At 52.4% G+C, this 20,245-nt stretch overlaps 1 protein-coding gene across 2 annotated transcripts; it reads right to left on the bottom strand.

The window, feature by feature from the left end:
• Positions 1 to 1,499: 1,499 nt before the first annotated feature.
• Positions 1,500 to 20,035, bottom strand: ZNF783 (zinc finger family member 783). Of its 2 annotated transcripts, XR_005532043.1 has the most exons (8): positions 19,928 to 20,035; positions 15,932 to 16,333; positions 15,718 to 15,844; positions 15,421 to 15,549; positions 7,539 to 7,667; positions 6,289 to 6,381; positions 3,043 to 4,546; positions 1,500 to 2,436 (listed from the first exon to the last, which is right to left on the bottom strand). XR_005532043.1 is itself a non-coding variant. In XM_039253872.1 (7 exons), the coding sequence occupies exons 1-7, from the start codon at positions 19,949 to 19,951 to the stop codon at positions 3,711 to 3,713; spliced, it is 1,740 nt and encodes a 579-aa protein (XP_039109803.1). In that variant the 5' UTR covers positions 19,952 to 20,035; the 3' UTR covers positions 1,500 to 3,710. The 2 variants fall into 2 exon arrangements, 1 of the variants encoding a protein (XP_039109803.1); XM_039253872.1 differs by having other exon boundaries at positions 1,500 to 4,546.
• Between the last annotated feature and the right edge of the window lie 210 nt (positions 20,036 to 20,245).

Genomic DNA, 20,245 nt, shown 5'->3' with positions numbered 1-20,245 from the left:
AGGTGTGGAACATCACTCAGCGTGCATTACTTGCCTTGGCCCGTGTTCTATTACTGCAACAGACATAAAGGCAGTGGGCCAACAATGAGAATGCATTAGGAACCAAAGACTGATTAGTCCACTCCTGTGTGACTGACGTTCCTCCCATGACCTTCTCCAAAAAGCACTTAGCAAAACATCCAACACATACTGGGTACTGATTATCAGACATCAGTACTTCCTTCTCTCACAGCCTAATGGTTCCGTCTCTGAGTCTGGCTTCTGGTCAGTACAAAGTGTAGCCTGCAGCAGGCAGATCCAACCTTCACAGATTAAGGATGAACATTTTAAATTCCTGTAATACCCTGTCACAAATGTGAAATCCAGGAATGTTTCTAAAACCATTTCCAAGCTCTTTCTACCAGGGGATGACGCCTCTGCCATCAGAAACATAGAAAAAGCTCATCTTGACAGCTCTTCTCACAGAGGCCAGGGGCAGACTAAGTCAAATCTGAGCCGAAATACACAGAACCAAAATTCCCCTATAATGCAGACCCCCTCCGCGCCGCAGTAGGAAGGACTTCTTGAGGAATTTCAGAAAACAGGAAGGAGGCACTCAAGTGCGTCCTCACTGAAGTCAGAGTTCAGGCCTAGAGTTTTAGGGGACCCTTCAAGTGAGGTGCAGAACTGTGCCACAGGAGAAAGGCGAGGGTCTAGACTGGCGTGAAAATAACCGCCCGAGACAACAGCAACCGGTCTCAGCATGGAGAAGAGGGGTGACGATGGGGTGATGGTCTCCCTATGGTGTCAGTGTTGGAGACGGGGCGGATGGGCTGAAGGACAGGTCGAAAAAGGAGAGCCCTGGAGGGTGTCTCCCGTGAGGATGTTCACGGTCCATCCGCCCAACACTCTGACCTACAGAGCTGGGGCCACCAAACGTCAGGGCTGGCGGGAACCTCGGAAATCTTGTGGCTACGTCCATGGACTAGTAAAGCGGAGCCCAGAAAGGAGAGGGTACTTTACCCTCGACCTCAGACTGCTCCCCTTGGCCGCTGCGGCCTCAAGCGTCCCGGTCGTCATCCCTCCACTCAAGCTGAGCCTCCCCAATTCTAGGACATCCTCGGAGAAGGCCTCCCGTAACCCGCCCAGGCCTCCTTGCGCGAAGCGCGCGGTACGTGCCTGCCCAGGCCCGTGGCTGCCGCAGCATCGCTGCGGCGCCACCAGGCGGCGCCCCTCGCCCTGTGCGGGACCCGCCCCGCGGCCCGGAGCCCGCTCTTCATTGGCCAGCCCGGGAAGCCCCGCCCCCCGCCCGCGGGCGGCCTGTCTCCGCGGCGGGCAGCCGGCCCAGGAGGCCCCGCCCCCGAGGCGGACGCCCAGGCTGGGCGGGCCCGGCGTCAAGTGCGCGAACGCAGCCCCCGGCCCCCGGCGGCCAGTGCGCGAGGCGCGCGCCAGGCGGGCGGACGGAGGCGCGGTAGGGCTGATTCCCGGAGAGCAGGAAGCGGGTCAGACGCAAGCACTCGTTGAGTCCCACATATTTATTGAGCACCGATGAAGGCAAAGGGCCGCCCCCGTCACAGTTCTGAAGGGCCTTTAGCACCAGGACCCCACCCGTCCTTGTTTACAAAGGAGGAAGCCCAGACCCAGAGACCCAGAGCTCGGAGGGGGTTTGAGACCAGCCAAGCGCTAGTCTCCAGGGCGCTGGAGCACCGTTCTGCCCCTGCACCACGCACCATCCGTTGACTCGTTTCAGTGTAAGGAATGTTCTTTGAACACGCACTGAGGTCCAGGAAAACTCCCCAGGCCTAGCTGGGCACCCGGCACTCTGCACCCGCCGGAGTACCTGTATCTTACACAGGGCTTTCAGCATTAGAGAGGCCTAGGAACTCTGAGCCTTGAGGCGTCCCCAGGAAACACCCGAGGCAAGCTCTGGGCGCTGAGGGGTAGGCTCGGAGCAGCTCCATCTGCACCATATCCCGTCAAGAGCCCAGCCCTGATCTGTGGGGGCCCTGGTTGGGGGTGTCAGACCAGACAAGCAAGAACGGGTGGCACCTCTTCTTCCGAAGCCCGGCGGAGTGTGGCTGAGCTCGCACAGACTTGTACAGTCACTCTTGCCTCACAGGTCATGGCAGTGTTCCCATCTGCCCCCAACGCTGTTCATGACTTTGGGAGACGCGTGAGGGTCAGAGGGGGTCATAAGGGCACCGGGAAGCAGGCCTGAATGCTGGCCACTGCACGTAGTGCCCGAAGAATAAGACAACCATCAGAACAGCTAAGGACCCATGACTCCAGTTTGAAGGTCACCCAAACCAAGGGCTGGTCTCTAAGTAGCACCCACAGTGATGTCATTAAAGAGGCACAAGATGCTGGCTGCCCTCAAGGCGTTTCCAGGAGGCCTGATAACTATTGTTTGAACTTCCATGGCTTGAACCTCGTTGCTTTGGTTAAGAATTTGTTCCCCTGAAATACAAAGGGCTCATAAGGGATGTAGCCTGATGGAAAAGTCATACCTCACTCTGCACCCAAGGGACCTTCCACTCACTCCAGAAAATAAAGGGATTCTGGCTGGGAGAAAGGACTGCAATGGAACAGAGAGAGGGCCTCAAACTCGCAGGACAAAACCAAGCTTCCTATTTGCCCCATTGCCTCTAAGTCTTTTATGACCCTGAAAATGCTAAGGTGAGGTAGGATGCGCTGGGGTCAGTACCCCCTCTGACAGGTGAGGGACACGAGGCTGGAAGTGGTTGAGAAAAATTCACCCCGATCTGGCCTTTCTCTGCTACCAGCCCCAGGTTCTCGGAAACACATCCCTCTTTTAATGTGACAAGTCAGGCCCGGCGGCCCATGCCAGGTTAACTGACCAGCCTCGGGATCTTCCTGTCGGGGGAAAAGCCTCCTATGACTGAGTCTGCACCCCTCCCCTCAAATGGCCCCCCTACCACCACCAAGGAGCGTGCGTCCCCATTAACACTGAGACCTTGGGGGAGGCATCACCCACTCCTGACTTGCTTCCTCAACTAATAACCAAAATCAATCATGGATGTTGGAATGCTGGGAATCGCATACCTGGGAAGGCACCCAGTTTCCAGGGCGGCAGCTAAGGCGTCCCTGCCAGCGTCCAGGCTGATGCGGACCCGGCCGTCCCCACATGCAGAGCTGGCAGAAGAATCCATGCCCCTCGGGGCTCCTGGTCCCCTTTGCAACCACACACAATACTTACAAAAGCACTAGAAAAGCTCCATAAGGGGAGGGGGCGGTGGTGGAGATTTCACAATAACAAAGAAGGAAATTCACATTTCCAGTGCCTACTCTTCAAACTGTTCACTCCGCTGTGACAAACCACGGGCCCTCGGTGTCCCCACGGCCCCTACTGCACCGGCCACCGTCTCCAGTCCTGCTGCCTGTCTCCCGTACCTGCCAAAGGCTCTCACCCACACTGGGCATCCTCTTCACCTTCAAGGATCCTTAATAAGTCAGGAATGTCGAAAAGGCAGCAAAGAGTGACAAACTTAGGAAACGGGAAACTGAGGCATCTGGTCACACACACTCACACAGTCGCCAAAAAGGCCGCCACTTCCCGTCTGACTGAAAAAAAAAAATCTCTCCAAAGCTTCCCAGAATGAGGAACCAGCGTCAGGCACGAGGGGAAAGGCCTGCGGGTGGACGGAGGTCCCGCGGGGAGAGCCCAGGAGGGCCGAAGGGGCCCCGCGCCGCCCCCGCGGGCTCCCGCCGGGTCAGCCCTCCTCAGTTAGGCCGGGCCCGGGCGGGGGCGAGCTCCCGGGGAGGGCGGGGGCGGCGGGGCAGTGCGGGCCCGCCTGGCCCCGGGCGTGAGTCTGCATGTGCACAGCCAGGTGGTGGTTGCGGTTGAAGGCCCGGCCGCACTGGGGGCACTGGTACGGCCGTTCGCCCGTGTGGATGCGCTGGTGCCGGAAGAGGTCGGAGGGCCGGCGGAAGGCCTTGCCGCAGTAGTGACAGGAGGGCCAGCCTTGGCTGTCGCCCGTGTGCAGGCGCTGGTGCAGCAGCAGGCTCTTGCGCTGCTGGAAGAAGCGCAGACACTCGCTGCAGTGGTACACCTTGGCTGCCGGCCTGCGCCCCACGAAGGGCCGGCCTGCCAGGGAGCGGCGCCCCCCGGGATCCTCGGGCAGCCAGCGGATGACGGGGCCGGGCACCACCACCTCTCCCGGCTCCAGCGTGGAGTGCTCCTCCCCCCAGGCGGTGGGCGAGCTCCCCGGAGCCTCCCGGTGCTCCTCCTCCACGTGGCTCCGCTGGTGGATGGTCAGGTTAATCTTCAGGCGGAAACTCTGCCCGCAGTCGGGGCAGGGGAAGGCTCGCTCCCGCCGTCGAGGGAGGATGCGGGGCGGCTCCCCGGCCACCCCTCCCGGCCGCGGGTCCCCCGCCCGCACCCGTGGCACTCCGGCGGCATGAAGGCGGCCAGGGCCCCCAGGCCTGCTCCTGGGCCTTTTGGGCATTCTACACACGGTCTGGCTCCGGGGCTCCCCCAGGAAGAGCTGCGCGGGCATCATCTCGTCCTCCGATTGTGCTTCTGTCTTGACGACCACGCCGCCACCACCTGGGGAAGGGAATCTCCACTGACTTCAAGTGGGCCACGCTGGCCCCCACCCAGGCCACTTGACCCAGTCCCTGCCTCCAGGCACATCCCTGGCCACATCTGCACCTGCCTTGATGGAGTCCCTTCTCCCCCAGGAGCTCAGGGCACAGATCGGAGACTGTTCCCTCGCAAGCAGGCCCTGCCTCCTAACATCTTTCAGTCTGTTTACTGTCACACAGCCCGGAGGCTCCGATGGCCCATCCCGGGAGGCCAAGCTAAGGACATCAGGGGAGAGGAGACAAAGCCGCAAAACCAGGACCTGAGAGGTCAGATGGAGTCAAAGACAACAGGCAGGTAGGTATGGGGGAGACCTTGGACCCTGAGATACATTGGCCACGCCGGGTCCCCAAGAGTTCTGACAACTTGAGTTCCCATCTACGAATGACAGTGAGCCGTTCGGCCGCCAGACAAGGCAAGAAGCCTCAGGCCTCCAAGTGGTGGGTATCTTAGCCAGACCCTGAGCTACCCATAATGAATCTTCACTGAGCAACTCCCACCTGCCTGCCACCATGTTCTACAGCGACAGGCAGCAGTCCCGGCTGGGCCTCAGCGTGGGTCACGCTGGGCTCTGAGGTGGGACTAACATAGGCTGCAGAGCAGAGAGAGATGGGAGGTCTGAAGCGGCACGGGGTCAGCAACAGCCCTCAGGGGTCCCTGGTGCTGGGAAGGAAGGTTCCGGCCACAGGCCCTGGGGGAACACCACATTCTGCCAGTTCCCCTCTGAGCTTCTCTGGAATCAGCACCAACTCCTGGCTTCTCGGACCTCCCCCCAGAGCCCGGGTGCTCAGCTGAGGCAGCACATGGTCTGCTCAGAGGCTGACAGCAAACCTTACCCTATGCCTATTAAGACGAAACCTTTAACCCTTACCGAGCAACTTCCAAGGTCTAGGACAAGAGGGATTTCTATTCTTGCTGAAGTGTGCACTTCACCCACAGCCCCACAGGGTGCAGTGAACTCTTAACTGCAGACCGTCCTGATGTTAGGACCTTGCAGGTCCCTGCTCACTGCAGCTTCCTGGGGACCCTCACAGATGATTCTGGACAGACTTTATTTCTATACTCGAAATGGCCCAACTGGGGGTCTCAGGTCCTATTTCCTGGGAAGGCCAAGGGTCCCAGATGTCCTGGCTTGAAGCCCATGCCCAGCTTGGACTCCCACCATGACACCAGCCCGAGGTGGGCCCAAATCTCACCTCTGCTCCCACCAAAGCAGGTACTAGGATGGACCCGGGTGAGAACCGGATCCCTTTCTATTAGGACAGAACCCCCTCCACCACCACCACCAAAAGCCAGAATGGGCAACAATTGCTCTTTTTTCCTGCTCATCAGGTTGTAAGCCTGGTTTTATGGACTCCAGGTGAGGGAATGGAATTTAAGTCACATACAAACTGCGAGGCTTTGCAGGCTGTGAGCCCGGACCACTCCCAGGGCTGCTGTGAGGCCTTTCTGTCACCAGACCGCGGGCCCGGTGCACACAGCTTGCTTTCAAGCAGCACCTTTCCACCAGGCCACACGTGAGTGGGGGAAACCAGGACCTACACGGTCTGGGTCACCGGGCACCAGTCCCGGGAACGATGAAGGGACCCCCTCCAGGAGGAAGCTCCTCACCAGGTCCCACTTTGCCACCTCCCACCCCACTCCCAAGGGCCCCCAAGATCCTCCGAGGCTCTGTTGTGGCCACAGGGCCTCCTCCCTTCACTCACCTGGCCCCCTGCTGGGCAGGCTGTCCGTGGGAGGGGGGGCTGGAGACTCCCCACCTGAAGAGTCTTCCTCCTGTTTAACCGAGGCTGGTGTCCCTGTGAGAGAGATTCTGTGAGGGCCTTTCCCGCCGCCAGGCTCTTGCGGGACAGCACAGGCATCTCTAAGCAGCCCCCAGACGTGTTTGAACGTCTGCCAGGAAGAGGGGGCTCCAGGGCTCTGTCCAGAGAACCGCCCGCCGCACCGGGGTACCGCCCGCCGCACTGGGGAACCTCCTGCCGCACCGGGGGACTGCCCCCCGCACCGGGGGACCGCCAACTGCACGGCCTCCGCATCAGAGGTGAGAGGAGGGCTGTGAAGGCCAGGCCCCCAGTTCCCTCTGGGCCAGTGTGGACAACTCCCTGTCACCCAGGTGCGCCTCAAAAGGACACGTGCGGGGAGGCCCCTGGGGCACACTGCCAGGCCTGCGATGGGACAAGGACACTGGCTGGGAAGGAGGGACTCGGGGGAGGGAGGGAGTGTCACCTCCAGCCTCAGCGAGCTCATCTCACCGGGGAGGGTCACAGAAATAACTGGAGAGAAAGCGACCTGCCTGAAGAGTCAGGCCCCTGGGAAGGAGGGGGAAGGGGGGCAGGAGCTAGCGAAGCGCAGTCTGGAGGCAGAGAACGAGGCTCCGGGTTATGCTAAATGCCTTCTGATACTCCATTCCTGGGAACGGATGGACAGAAATTCCCTCTAAACACAAGCAGGAAGAGACCTCGGGGCGGGGGGGGGGGGGGGGGGGGAGAGAGAGAGAGAGAGAGAGAGAGAGAGAGAGAGAGAGAGAGTGTGTGTGTGTGTGTGTGTGTGTGTGTGTGTGTGTGTGAAGGTGCAGAGCCCCTCACAGGCCTCCAGAAAGAGGACGTCTATGGAGAAACGCACATGCCGGGGCTGTCCCAGGCGTGTGACATAGGTCGCCCGGTTCGTGTGACCAGTGTGGGAGGCCCAGCACCTGCCCTCGTGTGCCCTTCCCACGCCCCAGCCAGGCCTTGGGGACCTAGGCCTGTGCTCACACCACCTTCTCCTGCTGAAAATGCCCTTGGTTCCCAGCCCAAATCTACTCTTCCTCCAAGGCCTGTCTCAGGGGTCCCTTTTCCAGGCAGCCAGGTCCCCGCCACCCCTCCCACCCTCCGGCTTTAGCACGTGTCCTCACACTGCCTGTGTGGGACTGCGGTGGAGGCACTGTCCACACCGCTGCCCGGCGGCCCCCACTCACCGGTGCTCGCTCCCGCCATGGCTGCCCCTGCTTCTGAGTCTTGCTGGTGCTTGGGGGCCTGCCCTTCGGTTGGCTCGTCCTGGGTGGGGCTGATGGGGCTGTGGATGTGCTCTGGGTGTGGAGGGAGGCCTGGAGAACGCAAATCAGGGATGCTAAGGACAACGCAGGGGTGCCCCGGGCGGCGGGAGCCTCTGAGGAATGGCTACCTGCAGTCCCTGGGACTGGGGGGGGGGGGGGGGGGCATCAGGTCAAACCCACGTTATGGTATTGCAGGGGACTTCACGGACCATTAGTGGCTAAAAGACAAGCAAAAGAGACAGCACAGTAACTTATGCGATAGTACCAGACGGGCCACAACACAGCAGGGCCAAGGACTTGGCTTTTTGGCAACTCCCAGCTCAGAACAGCACAACAGTGGCTCCCAATCACGCGTCCTAGAGCAGGCTGATGTAGAAGGACCCCCTTAGAAGCACCCCAAGACACTCATCACTATGACTCCAGGGTAGGCCTAGGAAGTATGCATTTTTAAAAAAGCTTCCAGGGCAAAAGACATGAACAAAGAGTTCGTGGGATAAGAATTTTAAATGGCCCATAAAAAAATAAAGATACTCAACCGCACTCATATCAGAGAGGTACCATTAAAAATACACCGTTGCACAGGGTGCCTGGGTGGCTCAGTCAGTTAAGCGTCCAACATCCAACCTCGACTCAAGTCATGAGCTTGTGGTTTGTGAGTTCCAGCCCTGACGGAACTGTGCGGATAGCTCAGAGCCTGGAGCCTGCTTCAGATTCTGCGTCTCCCTCTCTCTCTGCCCCTCCCCCACTCGTGCTCTGTCTCTCTCTCTCTCTCAAAAATAAACATTAAAAAAATTAAATACGCTGTTGCCAAAGCCAAATTCTACAAGAAAACTACAGACCAATATCTCTTATGAACACTGATGCAAAAATCCTCAACAAATTACTAGCAAATCAAAATCAGCAGATTAAACACCATGACCAGTGGAGTTTATTCCTGGAATGCAGGGTTGGTTCAACATATGAAACTAGATCAGTGGAATACACCATATTAACACCCCATGATCATCTCAATTGATGCTGAAAAAGCATCTGGCAAAATTAAACACTCTTGCATGGTAAAACCACTCAACAGACTACACATAGAAAGAAATTATCTCAGGGCACCTGGGTGGCTCAGTCGATTAAGCATCTCACTCCTGATCTCAGTTCAGATCAAAATCTCACGGTTTGGTGAGATCAAGGCCCACATCGGGCTCTGCACTGACAGCATGGAGCCTGCTTGGGATTCTCTCTCTGCTTCTCTGCCACTCATGCTCATGTGCTCTCTCTCTCTCAAATAAATAAAAACAACAACAAAAACTATCTCAACATAATAAAAGCCATATATGAAAAATCCACAGTACCACCATATTCAATGGTCAAAGAATGAAAGTGAATTTTCCCCTAAGATTAGGAACAAGGCAAAGATGTCTATTTTTTACCACCTATTCAACAAAGTACTGGAAATTCTAACCAGAGCAAGTAAGCAAGAAAAAGAAATAAAAAACACCCAAATTGCAAAGGAAAAAGTAAAATTATCTGTTCACAGATGATATATGCAGAAAACCCTAAAGATTCCACAAAAAAGACTGTAAGAACCACAAATGAATTCAACAAATTAGCAGGACAAAAGTCAATATACAAAAATCAGCTGCATTTCTATGCACTAAGAAACAAACTATTTGAAAAGGCAATTACAAAAACAATTCCACTTAACAACAGTATCAAAAAGAATGAAACACTCAAGGAATAACTTAACCAAGGAAGTGAAAGATTTTTACAATGAAAACTACGAAACACTGCAGACAGAGGGGCGCCTGGGTGGCTTAGTCATGTAAGCCCTGACTTGGGTTTCAGTGCAGGTCGTGATCTCACAGTTTGTGAGTTCGAGCTCCATGCGGGGATCTGCACTGACACCACAGCCTGCTTGGGATTCTCTCTTTCCCTCTCTCTGCCCCTCCCAGGCTCACTTGTGCTCTCTCTCTCAAAATACATACATACACACACACACACATACATACATAAAATAAACATTAAAAAAACACTGCAGTAAGAAATTAAAGGCAGACATAAGTGTAAACATTTCATGTTCGTGGAAGGGAAGACTTAATATTATGGTGTCAATACTATCAAGGGACCTCAAATAGCAAAAATAATATTGAGAAGGAAGAACAAATTTGAAAGACTTCCTGATCTCAAAACTTATTATGCAGCCACAGAAATCAATCCCAAATGTGGAAGTACTGACACAAAACAGAATAAATAAACAGAGAACAAAGACATAAACCTTCATATATGTGGTCAAAAGATATTTGAGAAGGGTCCCAAGACCACTCAATGGGGAAAGGACTTTTTAACAAATGGCGCTGGGGAAATTGCACATCCACACGCAGAAGAATAAAGTTGGATCCTTATCTAATTCCATCTACAAAAATTAGCTCAAGATGAATCAAAGATCTAAATATAAGACGTGAAATATAAAACTGTCAGAAGAAAACATAGGACAAAAGCTTCAGGACATTGGATTTGGCAATGATTCCTTGGATATGACACCAAAGGCACAGGTAATAAGAGAAAAAAGTAGACAAATAGGGCTTCCTGAAAACTTTTTAAATATGTACATTGAAACATACTATTGAGTTAAGAGGCGATCCACAGAACAGGAGAAAATATTTGCAAGTCACCTATCTGACAAGGTGTTAATACCAAGAATGTGTAGAGAGCTCTTAAAACTCAGTAACAGATGGGGCACCTGGGTGTCTCAGGGCTCACCTGGTTGGGCATCCAACTTCGGCGCAGGTCATGATCTCACAGCTTGTGATTTCAAGCTCCACATTGGGCTCTCTGCTGTCAGCATAGAACCCGCTTGGGATCTTCTGTCCCCTCTCTCTCTGCCCCTCTCCCAGTGGTTTGTTCTCTCCCCACCTCCCCCCTCTCAAAATAAGTAAACTTTAAAAAAATCTCAATAACAGAAAAACAACCTGACTCAAAAATGGGCAAATGACTTGAATAGGCATTTCCCCAAAGAAGATATACGAAAGGCCAATAGGCATGTGAAAAGATGCTTGGCATCACTCATCATCAGGGAAATGATGGCTATTATTAAAAAGAAACAACAGAAAATAGTAAGTGTTGGTAGGAACACAGAGAATTGGAACCTTGGCACACTGTAGGTGAGAATATAAGATGGTACAGTCACTATGGAAGTGTGACAGTCCTCAAAAAATTAAAAATAGAATTACCATATGATCCAGCAATTCCACTTAGAAGTATACACCGAAAAGAACTCAAGGCAGAGTCTCTAAGAGATATTTGTACACGCAGGATCATAGCAGTGCTATGCACAATAGCTAAAGCACAGAAACAACCCAAGTGTCCATCGGCGGGATGAATGGCTAAGCAAACTGTGGTACACACATACAAGAGAGTACTTATTTAGACTTAAAAAGGAAAGAAAGTCTGACACAGTCTACAACATGGGTGAACCTTAAGGCCATTATGCTAAGTGAAATAAGCCAGTCACAAAAAGACAAATACTGTATGAGTCCACTGATATGAACTACTTGGAGAAGACAAAATCATACGATGACAGAATGTAGAACTGTGGTTGGCAGGGGCTAGGGGAGGGGACAGAACGAGGGATTGCTGTTTAATGGGCACAGTGTTTCAGTTTTACAGTTTGTGGTTTTCCAAGGTAAAGAGAGTTCTGGAGATGGGTGGAGGTGATGACTGCATGCCATTATCGATGGATTTAATTAATACCGTCGAACGGCACACCCCAAAATGGCAAAGATGGTAAATTTTACGTTATGTGCATTTGACCATAATACGAAAAAGAGAAAACAGAAATGAAACACTGATACACGGTACACCATGGATGAACCTTGAAAACATTATGCTAAGGGAAATAAGCCAGAATCAAAAGACCGTACGTTGTAAGATGCCATTTATACAAAACGTCCAGGCAAGGCAAGTGTATAGTCAGAAACGTGTGTCATTGCTTAGAGCTGGGGGAGCTGGGAAAGGGTTGGGCGTGACAGCTGCAGGGTACTGGGTATGTGTCTGAGGTGATGAAAGTTTTATAAAATTGACTGTGGTGTTTGCCAGTTGCACGTATCTATGAATGTGCTAGAAACCACTGGACTGTACACTTTAAATTGGTAAGTTGTATGGGAGTTAGTTATATCTAATAAAGTTGTTATTTAAACACACACACAAACAACTATACTGACATACTTCTTACCTATTAGGCAGACAAAAATCCTACAAGCTTGACCACTTTCTCCGCTAGCAGGGCCAGTGGGGAAGGATGTTCTCTTTCACGACACTGAGGGAGATGCGAATGGTACACACCTCACGGAGGGATATTTGGTGGTAAGTTCTGGCAAATTTACACATGCCTTTAGCTCTGACCCCACAGCGCAGCTCCTAGGAATCTATCCCAAAGATGCACTGGCAAAAATCTGAATTGCCTTATGCACAACGTACGTAGTTCCTACAGCATTATTTCTATCAGTATATTTCTAAACCCTGGAAATACCCACAGGTCCACCACTGGGGATCAGGTAGACAGACTGGTATATCAAGCCGCAGAATGTTCCGCATCCACAAAAGAAAGGAGAACGATCTGTACGTATACATGTGAAGTGATCTCCAGGGTAGATTGTATGAGACAGGGATGGGGGCCTGGGGCAGATGTATCTCTGTGTTACTTATCTTTTCAAAAGGAAACACCAGAAGTATAAACAAGAAACTAACACAAATGGTTCTCTATAGGGACAGGGAGGGGACAAAGATGGAAACAAGACTTCCCTGAATGTATCCTGTTAAACCAATCTGACTTTGCAAACATAATGTACCTCATACAAAATGTTAAATCAAAAAGTAAACAGAGCCGTTTCTAAACATCTAAAAATAAATAGAAACAAACGAGCTTAACCGTATATCAAGCTGATGGCATAACCACATAGAGAAAATAATTATTTCAAGTGACTTTAAAAGGCATTATTTTGTCTGTAAGTCCTGAATGGAATGCATTCAGAAGACAAAAAGAGCTGAAAAATAAATAAATAAATAAATAAATAAATAAATAAATAAATAAATAAAATCTCAGGCTTTGACCAAAAATCGAATTGTTTAAGATTTCCACGTAAAAGAAAAGTGACATACAGTGTAAGGTTAAAGGATGTTAAATTTAAATTAGAAATATCACTATGAACTCGTGATTTTTTTTTCTTTACAAAAATAGCTATTTTCTCAAAAACCCCACACATTTTCTGAAAAGGTTTAGAAATAATACCCCAAACTGGCCACTACCTGCACTCATATTGTGGTCTCCAAATATCATTCATCACTGAAAGGAATTAAAACTCCATGGAGAAATTTGCATTCCAGGTCTGGGCAGGAAATACGGTAGATGATTCTAGAGCATCTTATGGTAACTGAAAGCCACTGAAGCACACCAAAATGACCTAAAGGCCAACGTAAGGGGGCTTCCATGAGCCACAGATGGGGACAATTTAAGCATAAAAAATAATGGCTGCAAAGGACTGGCACACATAACATATTCAACAGTCTATGAAGTCCTCATCATCGTCATCGTCATCATCATAATTTTAAAAGCTCAAGTATTGGTCACCTTTGCTGGTTTCTAAGGCAGTAGCTCTTCATTCTGAAAAATGATGAAGGAAAAGAATTAAGCCTTTTCTTTACAGACTGTATTTCAGGGGAACTAAAAGAGTTGATTCGGAAAATTACTCTTTACAAAAGAATTTCAGCTACTCAGTGCATTAAGTAGGACAGAATCGCACCATTTCACAGTCCCTAATGGAGTAACAAATCCAGGCAATAACGTTCAGTGGCTACTGAAGTCATCAGGCGAGAAGGGACGGGGAACTTTAGAAGAGAAGCGTAAGGCTGATGATGACTGGAAAGCAGGCCAGCGGAGCCTCTGTGCTTCCTGACGTGTAGCAGGCAGCACACAGCACCACCTTGGACATAATCTTCCCCGTAACATTCCACCCGAATCTAAATAAGCCTCCTGATCTCCCAGTTTATAGGAAATGCAAAAAACGGAAGAACAATAAATGACACCAAATCCAGAACATGAGAAATAGTGGCATTTAAAAAGGTATATGACGTGGCACACCTGGGTGGCTCAGTTGGCTGTGTTCGACCCTTTTTTTTTTTTTTTAAAGGTTTATTTGTTTTTGAGAGCAAGCATAGGGGCAGGGGGGAGGTTCAAGTTCACGAACTGCGAGATCATGACCTGAGCTGAAGTTGGACACTTCACGGACTGTGTCACCCAGGCGACCCAGTTAAGCGCCTGACTCTTGATTTGGGCTCAGGTCATGATTTCACGGTTTGGGAGATTGAGCCCCGTGTCGGGCACTGTACTGATAGTGCCTGCCTGGGATTCTCTCTCCTTCTCTCTCGGCCCTTCCCAGGCTCTGATGCGCACATGCTCTCTCACTCTCAAAATAAATAAGTAAACTTAAAAAAAAAAAACAAAACTACTAAAAAGATAAATGACGTTAGAAGCTCAAACAAATAAATTACGTTATGGGGGGGGGGCGGTCCATCAACTGAAGAGCGGAGCAACGGAATGTGTCACGTACACCTGTCCGACGAGTGAAGTAGGTAGGTGAGCCTCAAACACAACCTCAGTGAAAGCAGGCAGACACAGAAGGTCACACACAGTAGGATTCCACTTGCGAGAACCATCTAGAAGAGGCAAATCTACAGAGATGGAAAGCAGGTCAGCAGCTGCCTCAGGCTGGGGCACAAGGGGAGGGAAACTCTAACAACTAAGAGGTTTCTCTTTGGTGGACAAGAAAGTTCTAAAAACAGACTGTGATGACAGTCACAAAACTGTGAATGCAGTAAAAACGTCGATGGAGGTGTATATGAATTGTTTGGCAAGTTACCTCATCTCAGTAAAGCTGCTAAGTGGCAGGGGAGGCTTTCCCAGGCTTTTTAACAGATTTTTTATAAACGGAATACAATATGTGGACTTTGGTAGACTAGAATTAGGACCCAGCACCTATAGAAAATATTTTGGCGATGATGGGTGGGGGGGTAATCAGAGCACAGACTAGGGAGGAGATGCTAATCTCTGGGTGTGACAGTGGTATTTTGGTATTTACATTTAGAGAAAGGAAAGAAAGAGACGGATGAAGCCAGCACAACGTGGCAAACTCCTGATGGTTGCTGAATGTGCGCGACTATCACTTGGGGATTCGCTTACTCGTCTCAACTTTCATCTTTTTTTTTCCATTTTATTAAAAACAAAAACAAACAAAAAAAACCTCCCAGAAGATTCTGGCATGCTGTCAACTTTAGGACCACTGTCGTACATCACCCCAGCTGGCCAGGTGAAGTCTGCCCTGGCCGCCCCTCTGAGAGAGCCATCTCCACAAACCGAAGGCAGTACACGACAGGCCTCAGAGCCTCAGGTGACATTGGGGAGCAGAGGTGGGAGGGCAGCAATGTACTGGTGCCATCAGGGTCACTGTCAGGAATAAGCTCCCACTGACACAATGCTCAGCATGTGTACACTTCACTTTGTGTCTGTCATGGGATCCTCAACAATAACCAAGCGCATGACGCCAGCACTGCCGGCCCCTTCATTCAGAAGCAGAAACCATAGGCTCTAAGGTGAAAGCTGCGCCCCTGCCTGTGACCAGGCTGGCCTACGACAGAGTGGGCCCCACTTTGGGTAAAGGGGTCTATGCTTCCTTCCTGGCCTCATAGCATGTCTGGAAATCCTGCCTGCAGATCAGGGCTCTGATTCCGTGTGCCCACCCTCCTCCTCACGCACACTCACCAGGGCTGGGCCTCCTGGGGCGTGCTGCCTCTCTCTCACTCCCCTCCTCGTGGCCCCACAGGCCTTCGGGACAAGGCTTCTCTCCCCTCTCCATCTGGGTTAGGATGTCTGGTTTGGAGATGGCATAATCTGCATATAGAATGGAAGGAAAGCTGGATCAGGACTGGACGCCTGCCACCCGGCTGCCCACAGAGATGGAGAGACATGGAGAAGAACAGAAGTCAAAGCAAAGACAGACTGCCCTGCCAGAGACCAATCTGTGGGTGCAGACCCAGATCCCCACCGACGCAGCCTTACCCAGGGACACCAGCATCTCATAGTTGCCCCTCATCACGTGCTTGTACAGCTCCTTCTGCCACTCGTCCAGCTTGCCCCACTCCAGCTCAGAAAAATACACGGCCACGTCATCAAAGGTCAGGGGCACCTGGAACCACAAGCATCACGTGCGCTCACCCACACACTTACAGGCACACCCATCGGGCGGTCCCACCCCCAGGTGCCCGAGGGATACCTTGGGGACTTCCCCCTTGCTGCTCGGCGGCAGGCGCAGGATCCAGAAGTTTCTGTTTCTCAGTAGGTTCTCCATGTTCTCCAGCCGCCTCTGCACCAGCCCGTACTCCTGCAGCAGCGTCCCCAGCACGGCCCACTTGCCCTCCATGTGGTTCCCGAACTCCACGGCCGTCTTCTCACAGTCGGCCAGCTTCTTCTCGGCCGTCCCCGTCCGCCCCTCCAGATTCAGCAAGCGGGCCAAACAGGAGTCCACCTTCTTCTCCAAGGCCTGGATGGCAGCCACCACAGTCCACAGTGTGATCTCCGTGGAGTATAGGTATGAGTTCTTCTCAGCAGCTGGCTGGGGTGACAAAGAAGGTGTCGAAGGACTTTCGTCCCCTGTTTGCTTGTCCTTCTCTGGAGCCTGTCCACATGAGAAAGGGGATATGGTATCACAATTATACAATCATACACAATTATATGCTTGGATGGTGCATATAACTCTTAAGAGTCTAATTCTTGATTTCAGCTCAGGTCATGATCTCACAGTTCATGGGATCGAGCCCTACTTAGGACTGTGCACTGACAGTGAGACCCTGCTTAGGATTCTCTCTCTCCCTCTCTCTCTCTGCCCTTCCCCTGCATGTGCACGCATTTTCTCCCATAAAATAAACATGAAAAAATATGATACAATCCAAATGCGTATTTCAGAAAGAAGCCTCACAATGACACTTGCCCTGATAAAGCCCATCAGGGATCTTGAGGGCCAGGCAGCAGTGGGGGATGAGAGGCACAGACATAAGTTAGGAGTGTCGACTCAGGGTCAGGAAACACTGGCTGGACCAAGGTGTTAGCAAGCGGAAAACAGGAGGAAAAACATGGCCAACGACAGAAAGAATCTGTGGTCTCAGGTGACTCCCACCTGGGGTCTTAGTCTCCTCTTCTGCCAGTGAAGGGACAGGCTTTAAAGCACAGAAGACATGAGGTGTGCAGAGAGCCTGGGTGCAATTGGCGACTCCTCCCACTCGCAAGCTGGCTGACTTTAGGCAAGGTTTTTACACATCTTTCAACTTCACTTCCACGTCCAGAAAATGGAACAGTAATAGTGCCCACATGGTAGGATTGTGAGAATTAAGGACACAATCTTTGTTGAAAGCACCTGGTGCAATGTCCAGTATGTGTTAAATACTCAATACGTGTGAACCCTCTGTTGATTTGATTCAGTTAAGATGATAATGATAAGGATGCTGACAACGACGATGATGATAATGATGGTGATGATGACAACGATGATAATCTGGCTCTGGGACACAGCATGAAACAGTTTGCATGAGCTTTTTTCCTCCACCTCTTTCATTTCATCATCCTTCGGCACCTTGGAAAGTTTCTCAAGTGCCTTAGCTCAGTGCCTGGTGCACAAGCCTCCCTGGAGCATGTGCCATGGCCCGGTCCCAGGACACGCTGCTAAAAGCCTTGTTGGAAGGATGAACTGACTCCTTACTCCTCCGTTTCACTCATCCTTCACGGTCAAGCCACCATCAAGTCCTCTCTCCATCTGGCTTCCAAAATGATCTCAAATCCATCCTCTTCTCCCTATCTCCACTGCTATCACCTAGCCCAAGCTGCTGCAATGCTGTCTGATTTTCCCCACTTCACCTTCTCCTCCTCAATACACTTTCCAGAGTAGTCAGGAAGCTTTAAAAAACACAGGCTAGGGGATGCCTGGGTGGCTCAGTCACTTAAGCATCCCGCTTCAGCTCAGGTCATGATCTCCTTGTTCGTGGGTTCGAGGCCCGTATCAGGCTCTGTGCTGACACCTACCTCAGAGCCTGGAGCCTGTCTTCAGATTCTGTATCCCCTCTCTCTCTGACCCTCTCCTGCTCACGCTCTCTCAAAAATAAATAAAACATTAAAAAAACAAAAAAAACACAGGCTATGGGCCCCTCGGTGGCTCAGTAGGTTAAGCCTCCGACTTCGACTCAGGCCATGAATTTGTGGTTTGTGAGTTCGAGCCCCGCATCGGGCTCTGTGCTAATAGCTCAGAACCTGGAGCCTGCTTCGGATTCTGTGTCTCCCTCTCTCTGTTCCTTCCCTGCTCGCACTCTCTATCTCTCGCTCTCTCTCAAAAATAAAAAAAAAAAAAAAACAGGCTAGACCATTGTAGTCCCCTGCTCAAAACTCTTCAACAGCTTCCCAGTGTACTTAGAATAGAATCTAAACTTCTCAGACCTCAGCGTGCCTCTCTGACCTTGTTTATTTACTATACTCTGGCCACCCCAGTCTCTTTGGATTCCTAGGACACACACCCTTCCTCCATGTCTGCTTTAGCTCTCCCTGCACCTCTCTGCGTCTGGCTTCCTCTCATATTTAAGGCCCAAAGCCTCCTAGAGACCTTCACTGACTAACACATCTAAAAGAGGCCCCCGCGAGTCCCTTCTTTCCCAGCACTAACAATCCATGATGATTCTATGCATCTATCTGCCTGTGGTATGGTTTGTTTCCACCAGAACATGGGTTCCCGAGAGTGTGTTTGCGATTTCCAGGTGTATTTCTGGCTTTTTAAAAAATTTTTTAATGTTTTATTTATTTCTGAGAGATTGAGAGAGAGAGAGAGAGAGAGAGAGAAAGCGTGAGCAGGGAAGATCAGGGTGAGACACACACACAGAATCTGAAGCAGGCTCCAGGATCTGAGCTAGCTGTCAGCACAGAGCCACACACGGGCCCAAACCCACGGACCGTGAGATCATGACCTGAGCTGAAGTCCGACGCTTAACCGATTGAGCCACCCAGGCGCCCCAGTATTTCTGGCTTCTAAAAGAGTGCCTCTCTCACTGCAGATGCTCAGGTGGGAATGCAGAAAAAATGATGTGGTTCTTCCTTCTCCAGGAGAAAACTTCTGTACGGAAACAGCCATGACAAACAACAGGCTATGATGGGCTAACAATAGTTGGGGCGCAAATCTGTCCTGTTTGGGCAGTTTCTCAGGAGTCTCAGGTACTGTAAGACCGCAGAGGGAAAGGAGTGAATGGTTAGGAATGGCCAGAAAAAGTTCTGAGGGAATGGGGCGGGGGTGGGGGGAGCGGTGCCAGAACCACTGTAGTTACAAAAACGCCTTGGGGGGGACTCCCTCCCCGCCGGGGGGGGGGGGGGGGGGGGGGGGGGGGGGGGGGGGAAGGGCCACAAGCCACAGAACTCCCACCCTCCTTCTCTCCCCTGAACTCTGGGAAGCACACATCGAACTCATTAAAGAGGGAGAGGGAGAGGGTAAGTTCCTCCTTTAAAAGGATCCACAAACATCAAAGTTTCAAAAAGTTCACGGAGATGCATTAATAATAGTAGAAGCTATTTACTGAGCTCTGTTTGCAAGTGATTTTCCTGCTGTGTCAAAAAGAGCCACAGGATTCTTGTGAGCAGACTGCACATTATCGGCCAAGATTCTAAAAGAATCCAAATAATCTAATCCAACATGCTATTCGTGGGGGGGGGGCGGAGGGGGGACTACCTACAATCCCTCAAGTGAACAGCGTTCAATACCTGTCTCTTAGGTAAAAGTAGAGCACTGGGTACCTCCCAGGGGGTGTCATTCCAAAGTCCTGGCCCAGACGTCGGGCCGCGGCCTCGACTAGGTGAGTGACCTTGGGCCGGTCTCTTCCCTCAGACTCTGTCCTCCGTGCGTGTCTCCGGGGAGACAATGGACGGGGGGACAGCCACTCCGTTCTAATGCGAGGCCTGTCATCTGAAGTGTTACTAGCAAGCCCGGCCTGTCCCCCGCCGTCGGGGCCGCCGGGCCGGCGCCCGCTGCCCCGCCTGCCCGTTTGGGCCGCCCTGCCGGTGCGCCCGAAAGCCCGGCCCGGACGCCAGCTGGGGTCGGCGGGGCGGACCGGGCGGGCGCGGGCCCTGGCGGAGGCGGCGGGCCGGGAGGCCGCGCCGCGGGGCCGCCCCACGCCGGCCCGGCCGAGACCCTCGCGGGCCCTCGCGGCGGCGGCCCGTCTGGGCGTCTGCGCGCCGGGGCGCTTACCCGGGCGGGCGCCGCTTCGGCCATGGCTGCTCGCGTCCCTCTGTCGGCGGCTCTCCTCGCCCGGGCCTGTCGGGCCTGGCTCTGCGCGCAGGCGGCGGCGGAGGCGGAGCGGAGCCGCCCAGCCTCGGAGCTCCTGCCGGGCGGCCGCGAGCTGCGTCCGAGCCACGTGCCCCGCCGGCCCTTTAAACAAGAGCTGCGCTCGCGGCCGGGCCCGAGGGTGCGCACAGCGCCCCCTGCAGCCCGAAGGACCGCACGCCCGCGGCCCGCGGCCTTTAGCGCGCGCCCGCCGGCCCTCGCGGCCGCGGGGGTCACCCGGGG

Source organism: Hyaena hyaena, unplaced genomic scaffold (assembly GCF_003009895.1).
Source record: "Hyaena hyaena isolate Hyena2069 unplaced genomic scaffold, ASM300989v1 scaffold_471, whole genome shotgun sequence".
Lineage (NCBI taxonomy): Eukaryota > Metazoa > Chordata > Mammalia > Carnivora > Hyaenidae > Hyaena > Hyaena hyaena.
Note: the sequence above shows the minus strand (reverse complement) of the source record. Positions and strands in the feature narration are given on the sequence as shown.